Source organism: Arachis duranensis, plastid (assembly GCF_000817695.3).
Source record: "Arachis duranensis voucher Yi14725-KUN plastid, complete genome".
In the NCBI taxonomy this organism is placed as follows: domain Eukaryota; kingdom Viridiplantae; phylum Streptophyta; class Magnoliopsida; order Fabales; family Fabaceae; genus Arachis; species Arachis duranensis.
The window spans coordinates 22,501-50,000 of record NC_047337.1 but is presented as its reverse complement, the minus strand read 5'-3'; the positions used below and the strand labels follow the sequence as shown (position 1 = coordinate 50,000).

General features: G+C 34.6%; 14 protein-coding genes and 8 non-coding genes across 22 annotated transcripts in view; 7 read left to right on the top strand and 15 right to left on the bottom strand. All coding sequences in view use genetic code 11, as the record gives it.

The window, feature by feature from the left end:
- Positions 1-106, bottom strand: part of atpF (ATP synthase CF0 B subunit) — a 1,333-nt gene extending 1,227 nt beyond the window's left edge. The window contains exon 1 of the mRNA in view: positions 1-106. This exon is cut by the window's left edge and continues 39 nt beyond it. Within this exon, the coding sequence (YP_009766846.1) occupies positions 1-106 (106 nt within the window).
- Positions 107-571: 465 nt separating this feature from the next.
- Positions 572-817, bottom strand: atpH (ATP synthase CF0 C subunit). The gene has a single exon. The coding sequence runs from the start codon at positions 815-817 to the stop codon at positions 572-574; it is 246 nt and encodes an 81-aa protein (YP_009766845.1).
- A 1,323-nt stretch (positions 818-2,140) lies between these two features.
- On the bottom strand, positions 2,141-2,884 carry atpI (ATP synthase CF0 A subunit). Its single transcript has one exon. It carries the CDS (start codon positions 2,882-2,884, stop codon positions 2,141-2,143), a length of 744 nt encoding a protein of 247 aa, YP_009766844.1.
- A 211-nt stretch (positions 2,885-3,095) lies between these two features.
- Positions 3,096-3,806, bottom strand: rps2 (ribosomal protein S2). Its single transcript has one exon. The coding sequence runs from the start codon at positions 3,804-3,806 to the stop codon at positions 3,096-3,098; it is 711 nt and encodes a 236-aa protein (YP_009766843.1).
- A 261-nt stretch (positions 3,807-4,067) lies between these two features.
- rpoC2 (RNA polymerase beta'' subunit) lies at positions 4,068-8,201 on the bottom strand. Its single transcript has one exon. The coding sequence runs from the start codon at positions 8,199-8,201 to the stop codon at positions 4,068-4,070; it is 4,134 nt and encodes a 1,377-aa protein (YP_009766842.1).
- A 176-nt stretch (positions 8,202-8,377) lies between these two features.
- Positions 8,378-11,198, bottom strand: rpoC1 (RNA polymerase beta' subunit). The gene is made up of 2 exons: positions 10,764-11,198; positions 8,378-10,003 (listed from the first exon to the last, which is right to left on the bottom strand). The coding sequence occupies exons 1-2, from the start codon at positions 11,196-11,198 to the stop codon at positions 8,378-8,380; spliced, it is 2,061 nt and encodes a 686-aa protein (YP_009766841.1).
- Positions 11,199-11,224: 26 nt separating this feature from the next.
- On the bottom strand, positions 11,225-14,437 carry rpoB (RNA polymerase beta subunit). The gene has a single exon. It carries the CDS (start codon positions 14,435-14,437, stop codon positions 11,225-11,227), a length of 3,213 nt encoding a protein of 1,070 aa, YP_009766840.1.
- A 1,219-nt stretch (positions 14,438-15,656) lies between these two features.
- Positions 15,657-15,727, top strand: trnC-GCA. The gene has a single exon. It is a non-coding gene; the product is annotated as a tRNA-Cys (tRNA).
- Positions 15,728-16,071: 344 nt separating this feature from the next.
- petN (cytochrome b6/f complex subunit VIII) lies at positions 16,072-16,161 on the top strand. Its single transcript has one exon. It carries the CDS (start codon positions 16,072-16,074, stop codon positions 16,159-16,161), a length of 90 nt encoding a protein of 29 aa, YP_009766839.1.
- A 1,095-nt stretch (positions 16,162-17,256) lies between these two features.
- On the bottom strand, positions 17,257-17,361 carry psbM (photosystem II protein M). The gene has a single exon. The coding sequence runs from the start codon at positions 17,359-17,361 to the stop codon at positions 17,257-17,259; it is 105 nt and encodes a 34-aa protein (YP_009766838.1).
- A 401-nt stretch (positions 17,362-17,762) lies between these two features.
- On the bottom strand, positions 17,763-17,836 carry trnD-GUC. Its single transcript has one exon. It is a non-coding gene; the product is annotated as a tRNA-Asp (tRNA).
- Positions 17,837-18,335: 499 nt separating this feature from the next.
- On the bottom strand, positions 18,336-18,419 carry trnY-GUA. The gene has a single exon. It is a non-coding gene; the product is annotated as a tRNA-Tyr (tRNA).
- Positions 18,420-18,479: 60 nt separating this feature from the next.
- trnE-UUC lies at positions 18,480-18,552 on the bottom strand. The gene has a single exon. It is a non-coding gene; the product is annotated as a tRNA-Glu (tRNA).
- An 815-nt stretch (positions 18,553-19,367) lies between these two features.
- On the top strand, positions 19,368-19,439 carry trnT-GGU. The gene has a single exon. It is a non-coding gene; the product is annotated as a tRNA-Thr (tRNA).
- A 1,544-nt stretch (positions 19,440-20,983) lies between these two features.
- psbD (photosystem II protein D2) lies at positions 20,984-22,045 on the top strand. The gene has a single exon. The coding sequence runs from the start codon at positions 20,984-20,986 to the stop codon at positions 22,043-22,045; it is 1,062 nt and encodes a 353-aa protein (YP_009766837.1).
- On the top strand, positions 21,993-23,414 carry psbC (photosystem II CP43 chlorophyll apoprotein). Its single transcript has one exon. It carries the CDS (start codon positions 21,993-21,995, stop codon positions 23,412-23,414), a length of 1,422 nt encoding a protein of 473 aa, YP_009766836.1.
- Positions 23,415-23,675: 261 nt separating this feature from the next.
- trnS-UGA lies at positions 23,676-23,767 on the bottom strand. The gene has a single exon. It is a non-coding gene; the product is annotated as a tRNA-Ser (tRNA).
- Positions 23,768-24,138: 371 nt separating this feature from the next.
- Positions 24,139-24,327, top strand: psbZ. Its single transcript has one exon. It carries the CDS (start codon positions 24,139-24,141, stop codon positions 24,325-24,327), a length of 189 nt encoding a protein of 62 aa, YP_009766835.1.
- Positions 24,328-25,074: 747 nt separating this feature from the next.
- Positions 25,075-25,145, top strand: trnG-GCC. Its single transcript has one exon. It is a non-coding gene; the product is annotated as a tRNA-Gly (tRNA).
- A 138-nt stretch (positions 25,146-25,283) lies between these two features.
- trnfM-CAU lies at positions 25,284-25,357 on the bottom strand. Its single transcript has one exon. It is a non-coding gene; the product is annotated as a tRNA-Met (tRNA).
- Positions 25,358-25,527: 170 nt separating this feature from the next.
- rps14 (ribosomal protein S14) lies at positions 25,528-25,830 on the bottom strand. The gene has a single exon. It carries the CDS (start codon positions 25,828-25,830, stop codon positions 25,528-25,530), a length of 303 nt encoding a protein of 100 aa, YP_009766834.1.
- Positions 25,831-25,972: 142 nt separating this feature from the next.
- psaB (photosystem I P700 apoprotein A2) overlaps positions 25,973-27,500 on the bottom strand; it is a 2,205-nt gene continuing 677 nt past the window's right edge. Inside the window, exon 1 of the mRNA in view lies at positions 25,973-27,500. This exon is cut by the window's right edge and continues 677 nt beyond it. Coding sequence (YP_009766833.1) covers positions 25,973-27,500 — 1,528 coding nt within the window.

The following is a 27,500-nucleotide window of genomic DNA, read 5'->3' as shown; positions in this document are numbered from 1 at the left end:
CACTTAGATTTATTGGATTTGTTGCTAAAATATCGGTATTAAACCCGAAACTTCCGGCGGATGGCCAGTAACTCAAACAAAGGAAAGAATCGGTTACATTTTTCATATGATCTCATCTCCTCTTCTATTATGGATAGACTAATTTTCTTTCTATGATTCCGAATTTGTTTTATTTAGAATTTTTTTAATAATATTTATATATTAGTGGTCGATCAATTGTATTACAAAATTTCCCATAAAAATAATATTTTTTAGAATTCAATACTAGTTTTTTTTTTTCAATTGCAAAATCTCTAGTTGTTTTATTTTAATAAATAAACACTTTCGAAAAAGATTTCCTAATAATAATAAAAAGGGTGGCATTGTACTAAAAAGGGAAGGAATAAGGCAAGCAGTATGTTAATTTCTCAACTTTACCTTAAAAGAGTCCTTCCCCTGCGCTGCGTTCTTGGACAAACGAAAAAAGAATTTTGGAGGTGAAATCAAAATAATAGAATTCTAAAAAGCAAGAGCAGCAAATCAAGTACACGTAAAAAGAGATATGTATTTGTATTTTTCTATTCTTTTAGAGTTAAACAAAGGGATTCGCAAATAAAAGTGCTAATGCTACAACCAGCCCATAAATTGTTAACGCTTCCATAAAAGCTAGACTAAGCAATAAAGTACCCCGTATTTTTCCCTCTGCCTCTGGTTGTCGCGCAATCCCTTCTACTGCTTGCCCTGCAGCAGTGCCTTGGCCAACCCCAGGTCCAATAGAAGCAAGCCCTACAGCCAACCCAGCAGCAACAACGGAAGCAGCAGCAATCAGTGGATTCATGATAAGTTCCTCTCATCCAAAAAAGGGGAAATGGTTAATGATACAAGCAACCAATTTTGACTTGAATTTTTCAATTAATAATAAAGATTTATTCAGTCGAAATAATTGAGGAAAAAAATGAAGAAAAAAATAAAGAAAGAATATTTATTGAACTGTTGGAACTACTTCGATATTTCTCTATTTTTCTATTCCCATAGTTTTTGTAAATCCATACAACTTTTGTTCTTATCTTCCCTTAAAATAAAATTTTTGAACCATTCTTTTTTTTTAGAGTTTTCTTGATTCAATTTCGTTAGTCATTCATCAAGATTCAATTCATAATTACAGATGAATATAGAAGGGCTTCGTTTTTTTGAATCCCTATCGAAATTGACAGTAGCAGGACAAATTTGGATAACTATATTTATAGTTGGTTTCTAGATAATTCGTTAACATCCAATATCTAGTATCACATATACATGTATTTCTTCTATACCGTAAACCAATTGTTCGTGTATTCAATTGGATTCGAGAAGCATTCTTTGAAACCTTTCAAAAGACTTAAAAAAAAAAAGAAAGAGTTGCCCTTTAGCTATATTAGAATCTTATTATATACACCCCGGCTTGATTCCTCTTTCAAATCTTAGTCTTAGGTTTTTGCTAGCCCTTTTCTTCTTTTTGATTATATCCTCGTTTATATCCATGCAACGAAATATTGAAATTTGAGTGATCTAAATGGAATCTTTATTTATTGTTGAATTGAATATGAATGAAATACAAATACGTTCTAGTTTTATGTAATATCCATTTTAATCACATGTCGTAAACGGAAATATCCTACAAAGTTCAAAGTTAAAGTTCTTAATATTTACATTTACAATATTAATAGACTCTAATCAAATAATATTCAAATTAGATCTATATTATAATGTAAAAAAAATATTTATGTTATAGATTGAATGAACAAAATAAAATACAACAAAAACAATACCAAAAAGTTATTGAAAAAAATTGAAAACAAAGATTCTTTTTAGTTTAGTAAAAAAAAATAGGAAAAAGATCTTTTAAATAATGAATCTTTTTCCTATTTTTTTTTACAGCTCTCAAGTAATCTTTTCTATTTTTTTACCAAATCATATATTTATATATACTTTGATTGCATTTAATTTAACCCCGTATTTATGAATATTCAATTAATAGAATCAGAATTCAAAACTTATTTTTTTCTCTTTTATGTATTTTTGTTACCTAAGTATATTATCTTTAGCCGCACATATATTGTGGCGAGTCAAACTAAACTAGAAACTAAAAAAAAAAAAAAGACTATTTCCAAAATTTGTTAAGTTAATGATGGCCTTCCATGGATTCACCTATATAAGCCGCAGCTAAAGTAGCAAAAATAAGGGCTTGAATACCGCTTGTAAATAATCCAAGGAACATGACAGGTATAGGAACTACTAAGGGTACTAAAGAAACAAGAACAACAACTACTAATTCATCAGCTAATATATTTCCGAAAAGTCGAAAGCTAAGCGACAGGGGTTTTGTGAAATCTTCTAAGATGTTAATTGGTAGAAGGATTGGAGTTGGTTGGATGTATTTACCAAAATAAGCTAATCCCTTTTTCGAAAGACCCGCATAGAAATATGCTACTGATGTAAGTAAAGCTAATGCAACAGTAGTATTTATATCATTTGTGGGTGCAGCTAACTCCCCATGAGGTAACTGTATTATTTTCCAAGGCAAAAGAGCCCCCGACCAATTTGAAACAAAAATAAATAAGAACATAGTTCCAACAAAGGGAACCCACGGACCATATTCTTCCCCAATCTGAGTTTTGCTTACATCTCGAATGAATTCGAGGACATATTCAAAGAAATTCTGACCAAAAGTGGGAATGGTTTGCGGATTTCTAACAACTAAAATGGCTGAAACCAATAAGATAGCAATTACGACCCAAGAAGTTATAAGTACTTGGGCATGCACTTGGAACCCCCCTAATTGCCAATAGAGATGTTGACCTACTTCCACGGAAGATATCTCATATAATCTTTTAAATGTGTTGACGGAACATAATAGAATATTCATATTGCCCTCAAAATAAATAGAACTGGAAAGGAATTATTTTGATTCAACCATCTATTTTTTCAATTGTCTGTTAAATCTTTTATTTTGAATATCGACTAATCACTTAATATCTCTGGGTTTTTTGTTTTTTGCGCGATTTAGTAAATTAGTTATAGTAACCGATTCTCTAAATCTATGAAGTTCTCAATGGAATAATTTATTTTATTATTAATTAAGAATTTCGTATATAGCTAGAACGACCTTCACAAATTGCAAATACTAATTTGTTAAGAATTAACCGAATTGAAGCTATAGCATCATCATTAGCTGGAATCGAAATATCCGCGAGATCGGGGTCACAATTTGTATCGATTAAACAAATCGTTGGAATTCCCAAAGTGATACATTCTCTAAGAGCGGTATACTCCTCTTGCTGATCAACGATTATGACAATATCGGGTAAGCCTGTCATATATTTAATGCCACCCAGATAGGTTTCCAAGTGCGATAACTGTCTCTTCAAAATAGCAGTATCTTTTTTTGGCAAACTATGGATTCTGCCCGTTTTTTGTTCTGTTCTCAAGGACCTGAACTTATGAAGTCTCGTTTCTGTAGTATACCAATTGGTTAACATACCGCCGAGCCATTTTTTATTAACATAATGACACCGAGCTCTTGTTGCAGCCCGTGCTATTAAATCCGCAGCTTTATTTTTTGTGCCAACAATTAAAAATTGTTTCCCCTTACTTGCTGCACCAAAAACCAAATCACAAGCTTCTGATAAAAAGCGAGCAGTTCTTGTAAGATTTAGAATATGAATACCCTTACGTTTTGTGGATATATAAGGTGCCATTCTGGGATTCCATTTTCTAGTACCATGGCCAAAATGAACTCCCGCTTCCATCATCTCTTCCAACGTTATGTTCCAGTATCTTTTTGTCATTGATCCCCACAAAAAAAGAGACAGGGTATCCTGAAATAAGAAAAGTTTTGTTCCGATGGAACCTTCTCTTTTATCGAAGATTGGCTCTTGATACATGGTCAGGCCATTCAATTTTTTTTACTTTTTTCTTTATTCTCTTTCAAAAATGGAATCAAACGCCTTTTTTTAAATTGAAAAATTCTAAATTCGAAAAAATAGGCTTTTAGCAATTATCAAATCTTCGGAAATGATTGCTGCAACGTATCACATAAATTCTTGAAATTAAAAAACAAATTCTCTATGGTGGAACAGGATATCTTTTATTTTTTCCTCGAGTAAATTCTTTTTTTTCGGAGCAATCTTAATAAGTTGTCTTTGCTTTGAAGGCTGTGTTACCCTTTTGAATCCGGTACCAACGGGTATCATTCCCCCCAAAACAACGTTCTCTTTCAGACCTTTCAACCAATCGATACGACCTCGGAGAGCAGCTTTTGCTAAAACTCTAGTAGTTTCTTGAAAACTCGCTTCGGATATGAAACTTTGGGTATTCAAAGATGTTTTTGTTATTCCCAATAATAGAGCTCGGTAACAAATTACTTCTTCTAAGGCACGCCCCGCTCGTTCAGCTCGAAACAATCCAATTAGCTCGCTGGGTGAAAAAACATTAGACATTCCATCTTCTGAAACCAATACTTTTGATGTTATTTGGCGTACGATAATCTCAATATGTCTATTATGTATATGCACTCCTTGGGATCGATAAACCCTTTGGATTTTATTAACCAAAGAAATTCGACTTTGGACAATAGTTAGCTCAGTACAAATAAAGAATCCCCAAGGAATGCCGAGAATTTTGGTTATATGTTCGTTCCAAGCGTCAACCCTCTTCCCTAGGTTAATCGATATTGAATCAATCGAACGAACTTCTAATACCTGTTCCACTTTTGGAAGACCTTGGGTTATATCGCCTGATCTCGATTTTTCATATATAAATGTTACTAATATATCTCCTTCAAAAAAGATTTCTCCAAAATGTCCATGAACTGTTGCTCCTGGAGTCGCCAAATAGGTATTAGCCGATCTTATTAATATGGAATCCATTTTAACAATTAAAACTTGTCCCGATTTTAATTTTAGTTCTAGTCCATTTTTCGTTTGAGATAGACATACATTTTCACAAATAAATTGTCCCAGGCTAATTATTGTAATCGTTTTTTCACAATATTTAGAATCATAATCATGATGGAGAAAATCCCAATTCAAACGGAATGTGTTTAATTTTATGTTGCTGCATGGATCGGGCTTATAAATTATCTCGGTTTCGTCCATTAAAAAAATTTTTAATGCTTGACAAGTTTTTTTTAACTTGTCAAGTTTCCAATTTTTATTCATCGAGATCTGATTATGAGTTATTAAAAGGTAAACTGAATAAAAATTGGAAACTTGAAGTGCTATTCCTACGGGACCTAATGAATTCTTAATTGGAATTTGAAGATCCTTTTTTATTTTTTTTATTCTCTTTTTTTTTTTCAGCTCGTTGTAGTATTTTACATTGCTAAAAGGTCCTATTTCAAAACAATCATATGATGACAAAATTATCAAAGATTGGCATTCTGTATTTCTGTTCAACAACACATGAATCGTTTCATGATTTTGGATATGTGATTGTTGAATTTTTTCCTGGAAAGAAATAGGAAAAAATGGATTAATATTGATTCGATCTGACTCATTATCCGAGATCCATTCTGAACCGGATGGATCATTTCTTTTTCTGATATAGGAAATCCGCGATTTCGTTGGATCAATTCTTAGAAAATCTCCAATCAGACCATTTATATTTACTTCAACAAAAGAAGCACGGGATTCTTCTATCGAAGAACTTTTTTTATCTCGATCCCAATTCAATACTAAACAAGTTCGAACTAATTGAATGCTTGTGTCAGAAATTTTACGAATTGATTTCCCATTTCCATAAAGAATATAATTGAGAGCTTTAAGCTCCAAATTATCCCTTTCCCGGAACAGATCTTGTGGAAAAAGTTTTACTAAATTGATACCGTTTGTAATTTCATATAGAATTACAGGTCGAACCAAAACAAAATACTTTTTCTTGATAATTGTGATCCATTGGACAGAGATCCAATTTTTAATTTTTTTTGATTCCTTTGAATCTTTTTTTAACCTTTCGGGTTGTATCAAAATACCACTGTGTCGGTATACCTTATCCATTTCGCCAGGAAAATGGATATCCCCAGAAAATATTTGTAATTCAATCTTTTTTTTTTTCTTCTCCATTCGCACCAATCCGCCTACTCGACTTCTTATATTAAAAGTGATTGGTGTATTTGTTTCAATAATACTGTTGTTCCTTACCATTATGGAAGAAGGTTCGGATAAAAGATGCACTTCTTCGGGAATGAAAAAAAATCGATCTACTTTGATTTGGTATTTTGGTTTACATTCTTTGACTCCTTCATATTCAATTAAATCCTCTTTCTTAAAAAGAGGGGGGGTTCCAATAGTCTTATATTTAGGAATTCCCGAATCTTGTGTTCTATATTGAGGATCGTCGAAATGAGCAAGAATACTATTTCTACGAAAAATACCATTCACAGGTATTTCAATCGAGATATCGGAAGAAGACGTTAATTGTTTGTCAGGGTCTTCAATCGATTGGAATGGAAATGGCAATGGCATGATGAATCTATTTCGTCGCCTTTTTGCCAATAAATCTGAAGTTATCGGGGAAATAATAGGATGTCTAAAATGAGAATTATATATAATTGAATTTAATCCTGATTTAGCGTAAGGTTTTGAACTAAACAATTTATGTCTTACTAGATTTAGGTTATTTTCGACAAAATCATTATTTAAAAAAGAGTTAGAAATAGCTTTTTCTCCAAGAGAACGAGAATGGGTGTGCATTTGGTCTTGATCCTTGAAGAGTGAAAAAGCTAAGTCACTCCACTTACACGACTTTCCCGATAATATCCATAAATGACTTGTCTTTGGTAAGATATGTATGTTACCCCCATTAAATTCAGATGCATGATATACATCAGTACTCCAATGCATTTCTCCCTGTGAGTTAGAATAAATATATTTTCGAACTTTTTCCTTCAAATTTAAAGTGTATGTTCCCGCGCGAATCTCGGCAATCACTTGCTCTGATTCTACGTATTGATTATTTTGAACTAATAAAAAGCTTTTCGGTGGAATTCTAACATTATGTAGAATGTCATCACTTTCAATAGTTACATATAAGTCTATATAAGATAAAAAAGCAGGATGACCGTGACGTGTACGCGTGGGATAAACCAAATCTTGATTGAATCTTATTTTTCCATTAGACGGAGCTCGCACGTGTTCTGCAGTACCTCCTGTGAATACTCCACCTGTATGAAAAGTTCTTAATGTTAGTTGAGTACCAGGCTCTCCAATCGATTGGCCCGCAATAATACCTACAGCTTCGCCTAATTCCACCAAGTTTCCATGAGTAGGACTCCGCCCATAACACAATCGACAGATCCAAGATGTATTCCTACAAGTAAAAGGGGTTCGAATAGATATTGATTGTGTTTGCAAATTTATTAAACGATTGATTAGTCCAATCCCAATATCTTGATTTCGAATGGCAATACATCGCGAACCTATATATATATTGTCTGCTAATACACGACCAATTAATGTTTGTATCAAAATTCTTTCTGGCATTATTTCATTCTGGGTATTTATAGAAATTCCTCGAATGGTACCACAATCCACCCGTCGTACAACAATGTGCTGAACTACTTCAACAAGTCTGCGAGTAAGATATCCAGCATCTGATGTTCGTACAGCAGTATCCACAACCCCTTTACGGGCTCCGTAACAAGAAATTATATATTCTGTTAAAGAGAGTCCCTCGCGTAAATTGCTTTGAATGGGTAAATCAATCATTTGTCCTTGTGGATCTGACATTAATCCTCTCATACCCACTAATTGGTGTACTTGAGATGCATTTCCTCTAGCGCCTGAGAAAGACATTATATGAACTGGATTTAGGGGGTCGGTCATCCTAAAATTGGGACTCATTTCTTGTCGTAAATATTCACTTGTAGCATACCATATCTCAATGGATTGGCGTAATTTTTCTACTGCATGTACATTTCCATAATGATGGTGCTTTTCCAAAATAAAACTTTGTTGTTCAGCATCTTGAACAAGCCACCCCTTAGACGGTATGGTTAAAAGATCGTCGACCCCTAAGGAAATGGATGTAACAGTAGCTTGCCGGAACCCCAAAGTTTTTACTTGATCCAGTATATGTGATGTATATGCCATTCCGAAGTGATCTATTAATCTACTAATAAGTCGCTTAATGGCAGTTCCACCGATTACTTTATTGTGAAAGACCAGATCAGCCCGTTCTCCCATAAGTACCTCCATATTCTGCTCAGTGGGATTAAGTTCAACAATGGGTTTTAGTCAATGGTTTGAAAACTTCCCTTCTTTGCTTATGTTGATTCGTGTAGAAGTTTATTTAAAAAACTAAGATGCTACCCGATCCTAATTGATCCTTGAATTCAAATCCGCATCAGAAATTGACTTAACTAGATACTATATAAATGGGCTCGACAAAAACCTTGTATAGCTTCTTCGATTTCTCGATAAAAAGAAATATGACCAACAGTAGTTCGAATGTATATACAACGAATTTGTTTTTTTATACTTCTTACTACTATATAATGACCATAAATCTCATGATAGATACCCAACGGTTCATAATGAACTTCGATAGGAGCTTCTCTTGAGGAAATAACGCGCTGATCTAGCCGCCAGCGGAACCACAAAGGACTATCGAAATTTATTTTTTTTTGTCGATAAGCTCCAATTGCATCATAGGAATTACAAAAAAAGGGTTCTTTTTTTTTTTTCGTATATCTATTGTTATTATTGTAAATTCTTTCATTTTTCGAATTTCTGCGATTACACGGACTATACCTGTTTGCACTAATACCTCGACGATTCCCGCTCGTTAATATATAAAGCCCAATAAGCATATCTTGAGTCGGTACGGAAATAGGATCTCCCATCGACGGAGACAATAGGTTCATATGAGAAAACATAAGTAAACGAGCTTCCGTTTGGGCTTCCAAAGATAAAGGCACATGAACAGCCATTTGGTCTCCATCAAAGTCTGCATTGAATCCCTTACAAACTAATGGGTGTAAACAAATAGCGCGCCCTTCCACTAAAATAGGTTGGAATGCCTGTATGCCTAATCTATGCAGAGTAGGCGCTCTATTTAGCAAGACGGGATGCCCCTGCATAACTTCTTGAAGGATTTCCCATACAATCGGTTCTTTTTCCCGAATTTTACTCTTAGCAATTCCCATGTTCGAAGCAAAATGCTTTCGAATTAGACCACGAATTACAAATGTCTGGAAAAGTTCTATTGCTATTTCGCGAGGTAATCCACATCGATGTAATGAAAGTGATGGTCCTACTACAATAACAGAACGCCCCGAATAATCAACCCTTTTGCCAAGCAGGGTTTCGCGAAATCTTCCCTCTTTACCTTCAATTATATCTGAAAATGATTTGTAAACCTTATTATGACCATCCCTCATCGGTTGCCCGCGGATTCCATTATCAAGAAGCGTATCCACGGCTTCTTGTACCAATTTCTCCTGGCACATTACTAATTCGCTTGGCGTAGATCTACTTGTTGTTAATAGATCGATAAGAGTATTGTTCCGATAGATAACTCTTCGATAGAGTTCATTAATATCTGAGCTCATTAGTTTTCCCCCATCGATTTGAATAATGGGTCTCAATTCGGGGGGAAGAACTGGTAAGAGACATAAAACCATCCATTCCGGATTTATATTTGTTCGGATAAAATGTTTAGCTAATTCTATACGTCGAACCAAAAAATTTTTTCTTCTTCCAACTTTTCGAGCCTCCCATTCATTTTCATTGCCCGTGGATCCCCCTTCTCCTAATTCTTTCCACTCTACTAATGAAGAATTTATAAGAATTGTCAAATCCAGATCGCCTAGTTGTTCTCGAATAGCACCCGCTCCACTAGAAATTTCTCTATTTCGAAATGTATCGAAACCCTGTATAGTAAAAAAAAGTGGTATGCTATATTTCCAGGATTGGATTTCATATTCGAATAAACCTCGTAATCGTAAGAAAGTAGGCTTTTTAACGACGGGTCTAGCAAACGAAAAATTTGGATAGGATCCAACCAATGGATCAATGGGATCTCCCCCTTTCAAAATCGGACGTGAAAGTTTCCTTTCATCCGGCTTAAATAATTAAGTCCAAAATAAAGAATAATGAATTTCTGCGTTCAAATTCTATAAAATGGAGAATCAAATAATCTAAAAATTTTTACTCTTTACTCAAGTTATCACTAAAGAAAAACCCAACAACTTTTCATTGTTGATGAACTCCTTTTCTCAATTATCGCAGAAAAGAGGTATAAAATTTTTGAGTAGTCTACTCCCCTCGAATGGAGAATCTCCTTCATTTTTAATTGAAATTAAAAGAGTATCCCTAAATTCAGAAGAGATTTGCTTGTCTATCTTATGTATAATTTCATGTGATCTTTTAGGCCCAGACTTAACCTCGATGGTTATGCCACGATGTCCTTATTATATAAGCCTATATGCGATAGATAAACTTCGAAAACCATGATACTTTTGCTGATTTGAACACAAATTCCGTTCTTTAGAAAAGAAATGGAATTATAGTAAATTCCCACAAAAGGTCCTTTTTTACGAGGTAAAGCTTATATTTCTTTGTTACTAAACCATAGATCTATTCCCCTTTTCAATTAAATGGGAAATATTCCCTATACCCAAAATTCTGAGTTTCATGTTACTCACTTCCAGAGACACGTCAGATCTGGGACATCCCAAATCAATTGATTGGAATGACAGTTTATTGTTCAAAATCTGTACAATAAAAATTTTGATCAAATCACACATCGCAGTAAACTAGACCTTCTAATTCTTTAAGAGGTTTATCCAAAAGATTCGCGATATAACTAGGAAGACGTTTCAAATACCACACATGGGTTACTGGGCATGCGAGTTTTATATAGCCCATTTGATATCTACGTATCCGAGAATCAACAAATTCTACCCCACATTGTTCGCAAAATTTTTGGTTGTCTTTTTTTTTCTCTCCGATCACTCGATAATTTCCACAAGCACAAATTCCACTTTTTACAGGTCCAAAAATTCTTTCGCAAAATAATCCATCTTTTTCAGGCTTATTAGTTTTGTAATGAAAAGTATAGGGCTTTGTTACCTCCCCAACTATCTCTCCATTAGGTAAGACTTTTTTTGCCCAAGCAATTATTTGTTGAGGAGAGACCGATCCAATTCGGAGTTGTTGATGTTTATATTGATCAATCATAGAGTAAAAATGATGATTCCATCCAATTAAGCTTCCTTCCTATGAATCCTGAAGTTCTTCTCAGATACAAGGAAATGATTCAATTCCATAGCTAAAGATCGTAGTTCTCGAACGAGTAATCGAAAGGATTCTGGAGCGTTCGCGGGTTTTGGTATTGTTCGTCCAATGATCGTAGTCGCGAGTACTATTTGACGAGCTTTAATATGATCAGATTTATAAGTAAGCATCTCTTGCAAAATATGAGCAACACCAAATCCCTCGAGAGCCCAAACCTCCATCTCACCTACGCGCTGTCCTCCTTGTTTAGCCCTTCCTCTAAGGGGTTGTTGCGTAACAAGTGCATAATGCCCACAAGAACGTCCGTGTATTTTATCATCAACTTGATGAATTAATTTCAAGATATAAGGCTTTCCTATTATAACAGGCTGTTCAAAAGGATTCCCTGTTCTTCCATCAAATATTCTGCTTTTGCCCGGATACTCGGGTTCAAATATCCACGGATTCGACGTTTGTTTACTGGCTTCATATAATTCAGAAAATACTAGTTTTCTCGAAGCCTCTTGCTCATATCTCTCATCAAAGGGTGCTATTCGATAATGTCTATCTAGCATATCCCCCGCTAATCCGAGTGAGCATTCAAATATCTGTCCTACATTCATTCTTGACGGAACTCCTAATGGGTTGAAGACCATATCAACGGGTCTTCCATTTTGCAAATAAGGCATATCCTGTCTAGGCAAAATTTTGGAAACGATACCCTTATTTCCATGTCTCCCGGCCACTTTATCACCTACTTTGATTTCACGTTTCTGCAATATATATATTCTAATAGTTTCTGGATTATAATTGGAACCTCTTTTTTTTTGAATCCATCTTACATCAATAACCCGACCTCTACCGCCTATAGGTAGTTTTAGACAAGTTTCCTTTGAGGAGGATACCTGAATTCCAAGTATAGCTCGTAATAATCTATCTTCCGGGGCATACGAGGATTCTTGTACCATTTGAGGCGTTAATTTCCCCACTAAAATATCGCCCGTCTCTACCCAAGATCCGGGGGTAACAATTCCATTTTTGTCTAAATTTCGGAGTAAATGGGCTTCTAGGTGTGGGATTTCCTTAGTGATCTTTTCAGGACCGTGGCTTGTCACATGAGTTTGAATTTCATATTTCCGTATGTGAAAAGAAGTATAAATATCTTCATAGACCAGACGTTCGCTGATGAGTACAGCATCTTCAGAATTGTAACCCTCCCATGGCATATAAACTACTAATATGTTTTTTCCCAAAGCAAGTTCGCCGCAAATTGTAGCAGCACCGTCCGCTAAAATTTGACCCCTTTTTATGCATTTACCACGTTGAACTTGAGGTTTTTGATGCATGCAAGTATTTTTATTAGAACCTTGATACATAACCAATGGGATGTTTAAAGTCTCCCCATTGCCCAATAGAAGGATCTTTTCAGTATCGGTATAAAAGATCTTTCCCTCGTGTTCCGCTATAGCGGAAGCCCCCGAATCTAAGGCTACTTGGCGTTCCAATCCCGTTCCCACAATGCACTTTTCGGACCGAAAAAGCGGAACTGCTTGACGTTGCATATTTGAACTCATTAAAGCTCGATTCGCATCATTATGCTCGATAAAAGGAATGAGCGAAACTCCAATAGAAAAATATTGAAAGGGGAAAATACTTCGGAGATGAACCTGTTCCCATGCAATAGTCAGAAATTCTTGACGATATCGCGCTGGGACAATCTGTTCCTCCCGAATACTTCGATTCAGTGCTAAAGAATTTCCTGTAGCTACCATATAGTATTCATCTCTACTTGGTGGTAAAAAAAGCATCCGTATTCTTTTTGATCTCTTATCAATCTCATAAAATGGACTCTCTATAGACCCCCAACGACCAATTCTCCCATGAATAGCTAGAGATCCAATAAGTCCAACATTGATTCCTTCAGACGTATCAATTGGACAAATGCGTCCATAATGACTAGGATGGATATCTCGTATCCGAAAACTAGCAGTTCGCCCCGTCACCCCTCCGGGGCCCAAATAACTCAATTTTCTACCATGAACTATTTGGGTCAATGGATTGGTTCGATCCAGAACTTGAGATAATGGATGTAATCCAAAAAAAGATTCAAAAGTAGTTGTTGGTGGAGTTGAAGTCACCAAATTCTGAGGAGTCGGTATCAATTTAAGTCTAATTGCTCCACATATAGTTCCTCTAACCATATTTTCTAAACGAACCAGAGCCAATCCGAATTGATCTTGTAAGAGATCTGCTACGGAACGAATACGTTTATTTTTCAAATGATTCATATCATCAAGTGTACCCATTCCAAATTTCATTCCAATCAAATGATCGGCAGCTGCCAATATATCTCGTGGTAACAAAAATGTATTGTTCTGAGGTATATCAAGATTCAATCTTCGATTCAGATTTCGTCGACCAATCCTTCCTAATTCACATCGTTGGTGAAAAATTTTTTTTTGTAATTCCTTGCACAAAGATTCAGAAAATACAGGATCTCCGCCTACACAAGCAAATTGTTGATAAAACTCCAAAATGGCGTTTTCTTTTGACCCAATTTTTTTTTTTTCCTTATCATTCAAGAAAGACAAGAAGAGTTCGGGATAGCAAACATTCTCTAGAATTTCGTTTAAATTCAAACCCATAGCTGATAGTAGAACTAGAATAGATATTTTCTGTTTCCTACTGACACGAGCCCATATCTTTGCTTTTCTATCAATCTCTAGTTCTAATCTCCCTCCCCAATCCGATATTATAGTGCCAGTATAGACCAAAATACCGTTATGGTCCAATTCTGACCGATAATAGATACCAGGGCTTTCCAATATTTGATTGATTACAATTCTATAAATTCCATTTACTATAGAAGTTCCCAAGGAGTTCATTAGAGGAATATTTCCAATAAAAATTGTTTGTTCTTGGATATCCTTATTGTTTTTCCAAATTAATCCCGCAGATACATATAATTCAGAGGAATATGTAAGTGATTCATATACAGCATCTTTTTCTTTTATCAAGGGTTCTACCAATTGGTATGTTTCCGCAAATAATTGAAATTCGATTTCTTGATCCAGATCTTCCATTTTTGGAAACTTATAAAGTTCTTCTCTTAAGCCCCGATCAATGAACCTACAAAACCCTTCAAATTGTATCTGATTCAATCCCGGTATTGTAGACATTCCCGCATTTTCACCCCCAATCATTTTTTATTTTCCCCTTGTATTTTTTCGAAAATGTCCCATCATTTGCTGTCTCATTATTCATCGAATAACATGAATAAAATTAGCAATAATGGAATTGTTGTTGCTTTTACCGAATCACATGAAATTTTTTTACCAACCCCGTATAGGAAATACCTGTTAGGAAGAAACAAAAAAGGTGGGAATCGAATTTAATACTCAAATTGGAATTTGCAACAAAACAAACGGATAGAATCCAAATGGAAAGGAATTGAAACGATCCAACTCGACTTCTTGGTTTTTTTAGAATATCCAAAAAATGGATTCCATTTATAACATAATAACATTATTATGTTATGATATTACATATTTCAATTCGATTTGGATACCGGGAAAAAAATCGACTCGGGATTTGTTCGGCTCGATAAAAACCTAATCTAATAATCCTAAACAATATAATATAGAACAATATAATATAAATCATAGAATTCATTTTAGTTTTAGAATACTTAATCCCTCCCTTTTCAATTTTTTTTTTTCCAAATTCAAAATTATAAAAATTATATGTATAGATTTCTATTATATTAATAGGGAGAATTCTAATTTACAAAGGTGGGAGAGTTTACACACCACCCCTTCTTGTTTGAGAATACAATTGGAATACGTAATAAAGCTAGTATATTTATTAAACATGCACAAATCTAACTTCCGTTGCTATAGCTAGCCATATATCTAATCTAGTATCCAGATTAGATACATGTCTCTTCCTTTTATAGCAGTCCTATTTATTCGGTACAGAGCATGTCGTAGTCAATTTTGAAATTTCTATTGAATTTATTTTTTCAAGGAAAACTTCTTTCAATTATGGAAGCACGAGAATCTTATTTCAAATTCTGGTATATACGTATCATATGCGGAATACGGATAAGATACCCGATAGATATTATCTCTGTAACAATTTCTAGTTATATTCTAGGGTTTACATATACTGACAGTTACTGTTATAATTAAAATGGAGAAAGTTTTTTGAATAAAAAAATCAATATTGATAAATTATGTATCAAATCTCATTTTTTTTATCTCATAACGACAAAACCATCTTCTCATTTCGATTTCAAGAATTGTTCAGGAATTGTATAGTTAACGGTTCCGTTTTGTCCTTCCATTATTGTATTGCGTTTGTCGATCAAAGTGCATATCTCTTTTTCAATAAAAAAGGGTATTCTCATATATATATCGTTTTGGCGGCATGGCCGAGCGGTAAGGCGGGGGACTGCAAATCCTTTTTCCCCAGTTCAAATCCGGGTGTCGCCTGATCGACAAGAGAATTGAATTTTGACCTTTTAATTAAAAAAAAATGAGAGGAAAAAAATTTTATCTGTAATGTTTTCCGACTCTACTAGAAATCTGATCAAAACTTGTTTGATGTTCTAATAGAATTTATTGAATTGTTTCGTGTTAATATAATAGTTTTAGTGCAGAATCGAATCCCCCTTTGACTCTGTACCAGCGATTTAAATAAATATATATAGTTATTATAGTTTATAGTATTCTCAGTGATTAGATTAATACCAAAAAAAACAACAAGAATTAGTGAACAATAGTAAAATAATTCCTTCATAGTGATATTTTTTATAGAGATAGGAGAAAAAATTCACATGGATATAGTAAATCTTGCTTGGGCTGCTTTAATGGTAGTTTTCACATTTTCCCTTTCTCTCGTAGTATGGGGAAGAAGTGGACTTTAAAGGTACGACTAATTGGGGTGGGGGATCCAACTGTATCAATTGTTTTCTAGCTGGGTTATGAAATTTTTCTATTGAATATTTTTTATTTCATTTCCTTTTAATTAATACCATACCAATTCCTTTAATTCAAATATATCCGCATTTCGGAAGTCTATTTTATTTGAGTGGTGTAATGTATTCTATGCATAATAAATACAAAATACTCTGTCAATCACCCAAATAGTGAAATTATTACCTTATTCTTGTTAAGGGGATGAAAAAAAGATAGGAAATTTTTTCCTATTCCAACCTAATTCTTCCTAAGATTTCTATTTAGATGAACTGGCTCTTACCAAAGTTATATATCGAAAATGAGTAACCGCGGAACCCCCTTTAACACCCCTTTTCCCTTTTTTCCCCTTTTTTCAAAGTAGGATTTCTAAGTTCTTTATTGAACTCATTTATTTGCAATCATGGTTAAAATGTAAAAAAGATTGGGGTTGACTACCAATCTTTTAAAAATACGGAAAAAGCTTCTCGTAGAAACTACCGATCATTTGTTAACTATTACAACTATTCGAACTATTTAATCAATTACTTCTTGGAAATGCTAAAAGTATTACTCAATTTTTTTATATGATACCGGGATTGATATTAAGAATCAGAAACCATAAATTTGAATAGCAAAAATAACAGTTGCTTTTGGATTATTACATATTTTAGTGGAACCAATACAAAAAATGGATGAAATAAAGAATAAATTGGAGCTACTATGTACATTAGATATAATGATGTAATGGAATTGAAATTCGATATATATAAGTCTATATATAAGAAGGTCGATCTGAATATTTAGATACATATTGTAGATTGATCCATATTATATTATAGAGTAAAACTTTTTGCACTACAATTATAGAATAGATAATATAGATAATATGGTAGAAAGAAATCAATTTGATTTCTTTCTACCATATTATCTATCCAGATTTTATAGAATTCTGTTGGTTCTAGTCCGATTATTTCATTTATTAAATCTTAAGAAAAAATAGAATCTTTTTTTTTCATTCACTGTATTGACATGAATTAAGAAATGAAATCATGTTTTAAGTCAAATTAGTCACTTTGACTTACCGTCTTTACATAAATTATAAGTAAAAAGGCAGTGGGAACTAGAATGAACAGTGCAGTAGCAATAAATGCCAGAATATTTACTTCCATAATCTCTATGCTTTTTTTCTTTTATTTCCAATAAATAACTCGGGATCTAATCCCATAGAGATGGTAAATCTTTCGTCAGCAAATTCAATGGTCTAAATCACATCTCGATGATATCAAATAGAACCAATATAATATCATGAATAACAATATCTAAGCTAAGCTATCAAATCGATTCATCGTCGAGAATGGAATAGTATAACATAGGAAGATCTTTTATCCATACCAAATTCAAAAGATGTCGTTTCTGATGCAATCAAAAATTCTGTTTTTTTTTTAACTTTTGAATTTCAAATTTAATAAGGGTTCCCACGAAGCAAAAAAGAGGGGATCCCTCTTAGGAATGATATCTTTTTGTTATTAGGATTCCCTTTCACATACAAATTGGTGTCTTTTTTTTCATTCGGGACTGACGGGGCTCGAACCCGCAGCTTCCGCCTTGACAGGGCGGTGCTCTGACCAATTGAACTACAATCCCAGGAAAGGGGCGTACAGCATAGAAATTCTTATGCTTTCATTCAAACCTTTTGTTTTTATTATTTTAGATTATAGAATCGTTTGCTTTAATTAACTGACAGAGACGTATCATATATCCATTATTATTATTCAATTATATAAATAGATATATTTATTGAATTGATATATCAATACGCACTTTAGAGATCGACATGGATTACTTGTAATCCCTTCATTCATTATTGCCAAATCAATTGAAAAATGAATCCATCAATACAAAAGAAATTAAATAAAATAAAGAAAGAGTCTTTTTTTTATTTAATCGTTTTTTATATTATACTTAGAGATCCTAATAAGGATCTAGATCATTAACAAGATTTGAATCTTATATGTATATATGGTCCGTAAAAAAAGATCCCTAAAGATTTATCACATTTTATTTTCTCCCATATCTGAGCATATCGGCCATTTCCGGAGAACAACAAATGGTTATATCTTTTTATGGTGGATCGGCAAATTATTGGGCCGAGCTGGATTTGAACCAGCGTAGACATATTGCCAACGAATTTACAGTCCGTCCCCATTAACCACTCGGGCATCGACCCAGGAAGAATCAATTTGATTCTTTTTAGATAATCCATGATCAACTTCCTTTCGTAGTACCCTACCCCCAGGGGAAGTCGAATCCCCGTTGCCTCCTTGAAAGAGAGATGTCCTGGACCACTAGACGATGGGGGCCCACTTTCCCGACCGCCGTTATGCTATGTTCTTAGTATAAACAGTTTTTTTTTTAATTGTCAATAGATTGGAATGATATGATTCGCTCAGAAGGATCTCCCCCCCCCCCTCTTTTTCAAAACTCCATACCATATATTTGGGGAGTTCATCATCACGATTTCTAAATTGTTCATTCCAATCGCCAATCTATAATTCCAAAAAAAGTAGGATCTTTCGGGGAGTGGTTGGTTTGCTAGAAAAGGCGTAGCGTGGGTTAAAACTTCATTTCTTTTATTCATTTTATAAAAATAAATATATCTCTGTCTCATTCTAAGCCGGAAAAACCACGAATAAATATGGAAATCGGGGTAAAAGGATATGGATCAACAAGTTATTTTTTTTTTCAATAAGAATCGGTTCAAGAGCAGGAAAATTGGAATCCATTTTGCAACGATTCAATAAAATATTTATTTGAATTGGTGGGTACATGTATCAATACCCAATACAATGAATTTCGTTATGATGAGGATAGATAACCTGAATTCGAATCGCTTTTGAATTTATATCAAATTCCATTGATATGATAACATCGATATCATATCATTGAAAATCAAATCTAATATCAATAAACTTTTATATTAACTATATGTTTTTTCACTAGGTAAATCGAATTTTTTGTCCTTTAATGAGTCGATATGTAGATAATACATATATCTATGTGCATATATTCTAACGGATATTCTAATATTATCTATATTAAGAAGTATATTCAGTAACAAATATCTGTACTAGACTCATATTGGCTTATTGCTGAATAAGGAATTGAATCAAGCGGAGCCCTTTTAACTCAGCGGTAGAGTAACGCCATGGTAAGGCGTAAGTCATCGGTTCAAATCCGATAAGGGGCTTTGAACCCGACCCCTTTTTCATTTTCATAAAACAAAACTTCAGCAGTAGTATTCGTCTTTTGTAGTTTTCGTATTTGAAGGCAGAATAGAGATATTGTTGTTCTTTTTTCTAAAAAAAAACTAAGAGTCTAATTTCAGTAGAAAATAGAATTCTGAATTGTAATAAACTATTGTTATCATTCTAATGAATGATAATCCAATTTTAGTAAACAATTTCTACTTAGTCTATTTAGTACTTAGTCTATTTATAAAGTAGAACATTTTTATCAGTCTCTTTTTTTTATTTAATGAATAATGATATCTTCTTTATATTGCTATTTTCGATTATTCCAATAATAAAATTGCGAAACATTCAAAAAAAGTAAGTGGACCTAACCCATTGAATCAGAACTATATCTACTATTCTGATATTCAAATTCGATATAGATGAAATTGATCTTTTTTTTTTTTTAGACTTCTTTTTGATTTGTACTTCGTAAGAATTAGTCGATATTTACGATTAAATCCTCCCGTTCCTCAAGATTCTATAGGAATATTTTTCTATTCCCTTTCTACAGCTTATTCCAAGCTCCAAAATACAAGTCATTTTTTTTTTGAACACAAGAGAGGATCAATTTCCATTTCTATAAAATGGGATATGATATATGTATAAAATACATCAAATCATGGCTTCACGTATCAAATATTTTCTTTTTATATCGGTGCTTCCGGTATATTTCCGGCAATTAATGACTGGACTGGGAGAAAGAGACTTTTCACTTACAGTCTCTTCTCTTATTATTTCTATTATTTTATTTAATATTAATTAATAATTAAAATATTTTAATTCAATTAATATTAATTACTCGGATAGATAGATAGATAAAAATATCGAAAAAGTAAATATAAAAAATATTAGAAATTTCTCTTTCTCTTACCGTGATCTACAAAAAAGTAGACTTTGGAGTTTTTTTTAACTGAAAGAAAGGAAAATAGAACAAAAACGACACTAAAAGAAAAAATCTTGAAATAAGATTCAAATAGAAAAGTAATAAAAAATAGAAAGTAATAAATAAGCCAGTTTCCTAGACATAAAAATTAGAAGAATTTTGAAAACATTTTTTTTATTTATTTTTTCAATTTCACAAAAATATTCAAAGAATATTATTCTTTGATCAAAGGAACGGAGTGTGCCCGGGCTCCGCTGGTAGCGCGAACGATAAAAGGTATCATTTTTCTCTTGAAAAGTTGTTAAAAAAAAATTTCTATCAGATTTATGAGTAAATTTATGAGTCATAAGACAATTAACCATTCATGACTTAGGGGATTTGATTTGGAAGAATAAAAAAAGGAATAGCCGGATTGAGTTCATGGATTCAACTTAACCTAGGTATCCATAGAGCAATAAATGATTTTTATATCCGAAACGCATTAGAAAAGAAGGGAAATCAAATCTACGAGAAAAAAAAGATCATTATAGAAATGAGAAAAGCCTCCAAGGTCCCATCCCCAAAATGCTAGGAGGTGTTCGGAAATGGTTGAAGTAGTTGAATAGGAGGATCACTATGACTATAGCTCTTGGTAAATTTACCAAAGATGAAAATGATTTATTTGATATTATGGATGACTGGTTACGGAGGGACCGTTTCGTTTTTGTGGGTTGGTCCGGTCTGTTGCTCTTTCCTTGCGCCTATTTCGCTTTGGGGGGTTGGTTCACAGGTACAACCTTTGTAACTTCATGGTATACTCATGGATTGGCAAGTTCCTATTTGGAAGGCTGTAACTTCTTAACCGCTGCAGTCTCTACTCCTGCTAATAGTTTAGCACACTCTTTGTTGTTACTATGGGGTCCTGAAGCACAAGGAGATTTTACCCGTTGGTGTCAATTAGGTGGTCTGTGGACTTTTGTTGCTCTCCACGGCGCTTTCGCATTAATAGGTTTCATGTTACGTCAATTTGAACTTGCTCGATCTGTTCAATTGCGCCCTTATAATGCAATCGCATTCTCTGGTCCAATTGCTGTTTTTGTTTCCGTATTCCTGATTTATCCACTGGGTCAGTCTGGTTGGTTCTTTGCACCCAGTTTTGGTGTAGCAGCTATATTTCGATTCATCCTATTTTTCCAAGGGTTTCATAATTGGACATTAAACCCATTTCATATGATGGGAGTTGCTGGTGTATTGGGCGCTGCACTACTATGCGCTATTCATGGTGCTACCGTGGAAAATACTTTATTTGAAGATGGTGATGGCGCAAATACATTCCGTGCTTTTAACCCAACCCAAGCTGAAGAAACTTATTCAATGGTCACCGCTAACCGCTTTTGGTCCCAAATCTTTGGGGTTGCTTTTTCCAATAAACGTTGGTTACATTTCTTTATGTTATTTGTACCTGTAACTGGTTTATGGATGAGTGCTCTTGGAGTAGTCGGCCTGGCCTTGAACCTACGTGCCTATGACTTCGTTTCTCAAGAAATACGTGCAGCAGAAGATCCTGAATTTGAGACTTTCTACACCAAAAATATTCTTTTAAACGAAGGTATTCGCGCGTGGATGGCGGCTCAAGATCAGCCTCATGAAAACCTTATATTCCCTGAGGAGGTTCTACCACGTGGAAACGCTCTTTAATGGAACTTTAGCTTTAACAGGTCGTGACCAAGAAACTACCGGTTTCGCTTGGTGGGCCGGAAATGCCCGACTTATCAATTTATCCGGTAAACTACTGGGAGCTCATGTAGCCCATGCCGGATTAATAGTATTCTGGGCCGGAGCAATGAACCTATTTGAAGTGGCTCATTTCGTACCCGAGAAGCCCATGTATGAGCAAGGCTTAATTTTACTTCCCCATCTAGCAACTCTAGGTTGGGGGGTAGGTCCTGGGGGGGAGGTTATAGACACCTTTCCATACTTTGTGTCCGGAGTACTTCACTTAATTTCCTCTGCAGTATTGGGCTTTGGTGGTATTTATCATGCACTTCTGGGACCTGAGACTCTTGAAGAATCTTTTCCATTCTTCGGTTATGTATGGAAAGATAGAAATAAAATGACTACAATTTTAGGTATTCACTTAATCTTGTTAGGCATAGGTGCTTTTCTTCTAGTATTCAAGGCTCTTTATTTTGGGGGTATATATGATACCTGGGCTCCGGGAGGGGGGGATGTAAGAAAAATTACCAACTTGACCCTTAGTCCAAGTATTATATTTGGTTATTTACTAAAATCACCTTTTGGAGGAGAGGGATGGATTGTTAGTGTGGACGATTTGGAAGATATAATTGGGGGGCATGTATGGTTGGGTTCGATTTGTATACTTGGTGGAATTTGGCATATTTTAACCAAACCTTTTGCGTGGGCTCGGCGTGCACTTGTATGGTCCGGAGAAGCTTATTTGTCTTATAGTTTAGGTGCTTTATCTGTTTTTGGCTTTATTGCTTGTTGCTTTGTCTGGTTTAATAATACCGCTTATCCGAGTGAATTTTACGGGCCCACTGGTCCAGAAGCTTCTCAAGCTCAAGCATTTACTTTTCTCGTTAGAGACCAACGTCTTGGGGCTAATGTAGGATCCGCTCAGGGACCTACCGGTTTAGGTAAATATTTAATGCGTTCCCCGACCGGAGAAGTAATTTTTGGGGGAGAAACTATGCGTTTTTGGGATCTACGTGCTCCCTGGTTAGAACCTCTAAGAGGTCCCAATGGTTTGGACTTGAGTAGACTTAAAAAAGACATACAGCCTTGGCAAGAACGTCGTTCCGCGGAATATATGACTCATGCTCCTTTAGGTTCTTTAAATTCCGTGGGTGGCGTAGCTACCGAGATCAATGCAGTCAATTATGTCTCTCCTAGAAGTTGGTTAGCTACTTCTCATTTTGTTCTAGGATTCTTCCTATTCGTAGGTCATTTATGGCACGCGGGAAGAGCTCGCGCAGCTGCCGCAGGATTTGAAAAAGGAATTGATCGCGATTTTGAACCTGTTCTTTCCATGACTCCTCTTAATTGAGATATGAGATCTAATGCTTGAAGTAGGAATCACGTTGATTTTACCATACATATAGGGTTGAGTCGAGCGGGTCAGATTAAAAAAAAAAAGAAAAAGTATTTTACTTCTCGTTTTAATCCATTTCTATCTAATCTAATTATATCGAAATTATGAATCTTTTTTTTTCGGGCTCGGCTAAGTGGTAGTATCGCCGAGCCCGAAAAAACCGAACCAACCAAAACCAATAAAAGAAAAAGAATACTTTCGTCGAGCAAAAACAAAAGGAGAGAGAGGGATTCGAACCCTCGATAGTTCGTGTTGTGAACTATACCGGTTTTCAAGACCGGGGCTATCAACCACTCAGCCATCTCTCCAACCAAAAAGCCAATTTCTATTTTATCTTTATTCTACTGAATAGAACATAACTATATGAATTATATATAGTTAGTATCGATCGATGATCGATGGCATAGATATCCAGTGTGAATCAATTGGTCACTTTTAATTCTTCTAAATATTATAGAAGATGCATGATCCAGCATGTCTTTTTCTGAAATAAAAACAAACCTTCGATCCATCCATGCCTAAAAAGAAAGGGGTAGGTAATACGTCATATAAAATCAATAGATTCATGATAAAACCCCAAAATATTTTTTTTTATTACAATTTTTTTTGATAACGGAATCGAGGAGTTGGGATCAAATGGTATAGTTTTCTTTTGTTGGTAAATTGGAGGATTAGAAACATGACTATAGCTTTCCAATTGGCTGTTTTTGCATTAATTGCTACTTCATCAATCTTATTGATTAGTGTACCGGTTGTATTTGCTTCTCCTGATGGTTGGTCGAGTAACAAAAATGTTGTATTTTCCGGTACCTCATTATGGATTGTATTAGTTTTTTTAGTGGGTATTCTTAATTCTATCATCTCTTGAAGCTATTTGTTATAGATCGAAAAATGAACTGAAATGACCCCTCCCCACGAATTCTTTCGAATTGTGAGGCACATTAAAAAAATGGAATATATAAGCCCCCAAATTAAAATAAAGAAAACTAAGACATTATAGGGAGGGAGGGGTCAAACTTTTTTTTCTATTGGAAAAATCTTCTATACTTAATATTTATATCATCTTATATTTATATATATAAGGGAGGGTATATTGTTATGGTATATTGTAAAACTTCAAAAAATAGAAATGGAATTCAACTTTCAAAATCTATAAATTTAATAGAATTAAATTTATAGAATAAAATCACAAAATAAAAAAGGAAAATAGTAATAGAAAAATGAATTTGAATATTCAATAGGAGTAATATATTCAGATTTATATATTTTATTAATCTATTAGATTTCGAATAGATTCGAAATCCTCTATAAAGATTCTCAAATTGAATACTATTCAATACTATTCTATTTATTTATTCTATTTATACGACTAATTTCTACGATTAATCCTTTTATATTATAAGTATTAATATAGAAGTATTAATAGAAAGAACTATTACTAAATTAATCTTCTATTAATAGATAAATCCTTATTAATAGAATAGGGAGATCTCATATATATATTTCATATATTTTCCATTTTTCGACTTTCTTTCAAATTACGCCTAACGGAGTATCAAACCTAGCTCTGCACAAATAAGATTGATATATTACGTATCAAATACGATTCAAGAATGCGGATATAGTCGAATGGTAAAATTTCTCTTTGCCAAGGAGAAGACGCGGGTTCGATTCCCGCTATCCGCCCCTGCCCTTATTACTTTATTTTACTTATTACTTTATTAAATCGATTACTAAATTATTAAAAAGTAATAAAAATTGTTAGAGTTGACTGTGATAGTATCTCCCCCCCTTTTCTTGAATTCCTGCTTTTATCAAAAACTGTTGCGGAGACGGGATTTGAACCCGTGACCTCAAGGTTATGAGCCTTGCGAGCTACCAAGCTGCTCTACCCCGCGGTAAAGAGAAGAATTGACAACTAATGCACAAACAAAGATTGAGTGTGCCCCTTTACCATTCTGTACAAATAGAATAAACCATTTGTACAGAATGGTAAAGGGGCCCTCTTATGATCGTTGATCATAAAAATGAATAAAACATTGAAGAGAATTTTTCAACCTACCCTTACTTACCAACTCGATCTTGTTGCACCAGGCAACAAAGATGCATTAACCATTTCACGAAGTATGTGTCCAGATAACCCAAAATCCCGATAATTAGCTCTTGGTCTTCCGGTCAAAAAACAACGTCGATGAAGACGTGTAGGTGCACTATTACGCGGTAGTGATTCTAACTTTCCATGAATTTCCCATTTTTGACTTAACGACGGAACTTTGCTTATTTCTTTTTTTGAGGATCGGCGAATCAAATAATATTTTTGTTCCAATTTTTTTCTCTTCTTCTCCCTCTCAATCAAACTTTTCCTTGCCATAATGGTTAATTTCCTATTAGTATCAATCAATCATACAAGTCGGATCCTAGATGTAGAAATATAAGTAGAAATTGAATATAGAAGAGGTCTGTAAACCACCTTCTCCATAGAAGGAAAGGATGCGGATACAAAAAAAATTACATTAACCAAATTTGCCCGATGTAGAGGCAATCAAGAACGCTGCATAAGTAAATATATAACCTACAGAAAAGTGGGCTAATCCAACCAATCTCGCTTGCACAATGGAAAGAGCCACTGGTTTATCTCTCCAGCGAATCAAATTAGCCAAAGGTGTGCGTTCATGAGCCCATGCTAAAGTTTCAATCAATTCCTGCCAATATCCGCGCCAGGAGATTAAGAACATAAATCCAGTAGCCCAAACAAGATGTCCAAATAAGAACATCCATGCCCAGACGGATAAACTATTCATACCAAAGGGGTTATATCCATTGATAAGTTGTGAAGAGTTTAACCATAGATAATCTCTTAACCATCCCATCAAATAGGTAGAAGATTCATTAAACTGTGAGATATTACCCTGCCATAGTGTAATGTGTTTCCAATGCCAGTAAAAAGTAACCCAGCCAATCGTATTTAACATCCAGAAAACTGCCAAATAAAATGCGTCCCAAGCCGAAATATCACAAGTACCACCTCGTCCCGGACCATCGCAAGGAAAACTATAACCAAAATCTTTTTTATCTGGCATTAACTTGGAACCACGTGCATCCAAAGCACCTTTTACTAAGATCAATGTAGTTGTATGTAAACCTAGAGCAATAGCATGATGAACTAAGAAATCTCCGGGTCCTATTGTTAAGAATAGAGAATTACTACTCTCATTTATAGCATTTAACCAACCGGGCAACCATATGCTTCGCCCCGCATTGAACGCCGGACTATTCGTTGAAGATAACAGTACATCGAAGCCGTATGAAGTTTTACCATGCGCAGATTGTATCCATTGGGCAAATATGGGTTCGATCAAGATTTGTTTTTCCGGAGTGCCAAAAGCAAGCATGACATCATTATGGACATAAAGTCCCAAAGTATGGAACCCCAGAAACAGGCTGGCCCAACTTAAATGCGATATTATAGCTTCTTTGTGGTCTAACATTCTTGCCAATACATTATCCTCGTTTTGTTCTGGATTGTAATCTCTAATAAAGAATATAGCTCCATGAGCAAAAGCTCCTGTCATAATGAATCCTGCGATGTATTGATGATGAGTATATAACGCCGCTTGAGTAGTAAAATCTTGCGCTATAAACGCATAAGCAGGTAAAGAGTACATGTGTTGAGCTACCAAGGAAGTAATAACTCCTAAAGAGGCTAGAGCAAGACCTAATTGAAAATGAAGTGAATTATTGATTGTGTCATAAAGACCCTTATGTCCACGCCCCAATCTACCCCCTGGAGGAATGTGTGCTTCTAAGATCTCTTTTATACTGTGGCCAATCCCGAAGTTGGTTCTATACATGTGACCAGCTATCAGGAAAAGAATCGCAATAGCTAAATGATGGTGCGCAATATCGGTCAGCCATAAGCTTTGCGTTTGTGGATGGAATCCCCCAAGAAGTGTTAGAATGGCAGTTCCTGCTCCCTGAGGGGTACCAAATAAATGACTACTGGAATCTGGGTTTTGAGCATAAAGATTCCACTGGCCTGTA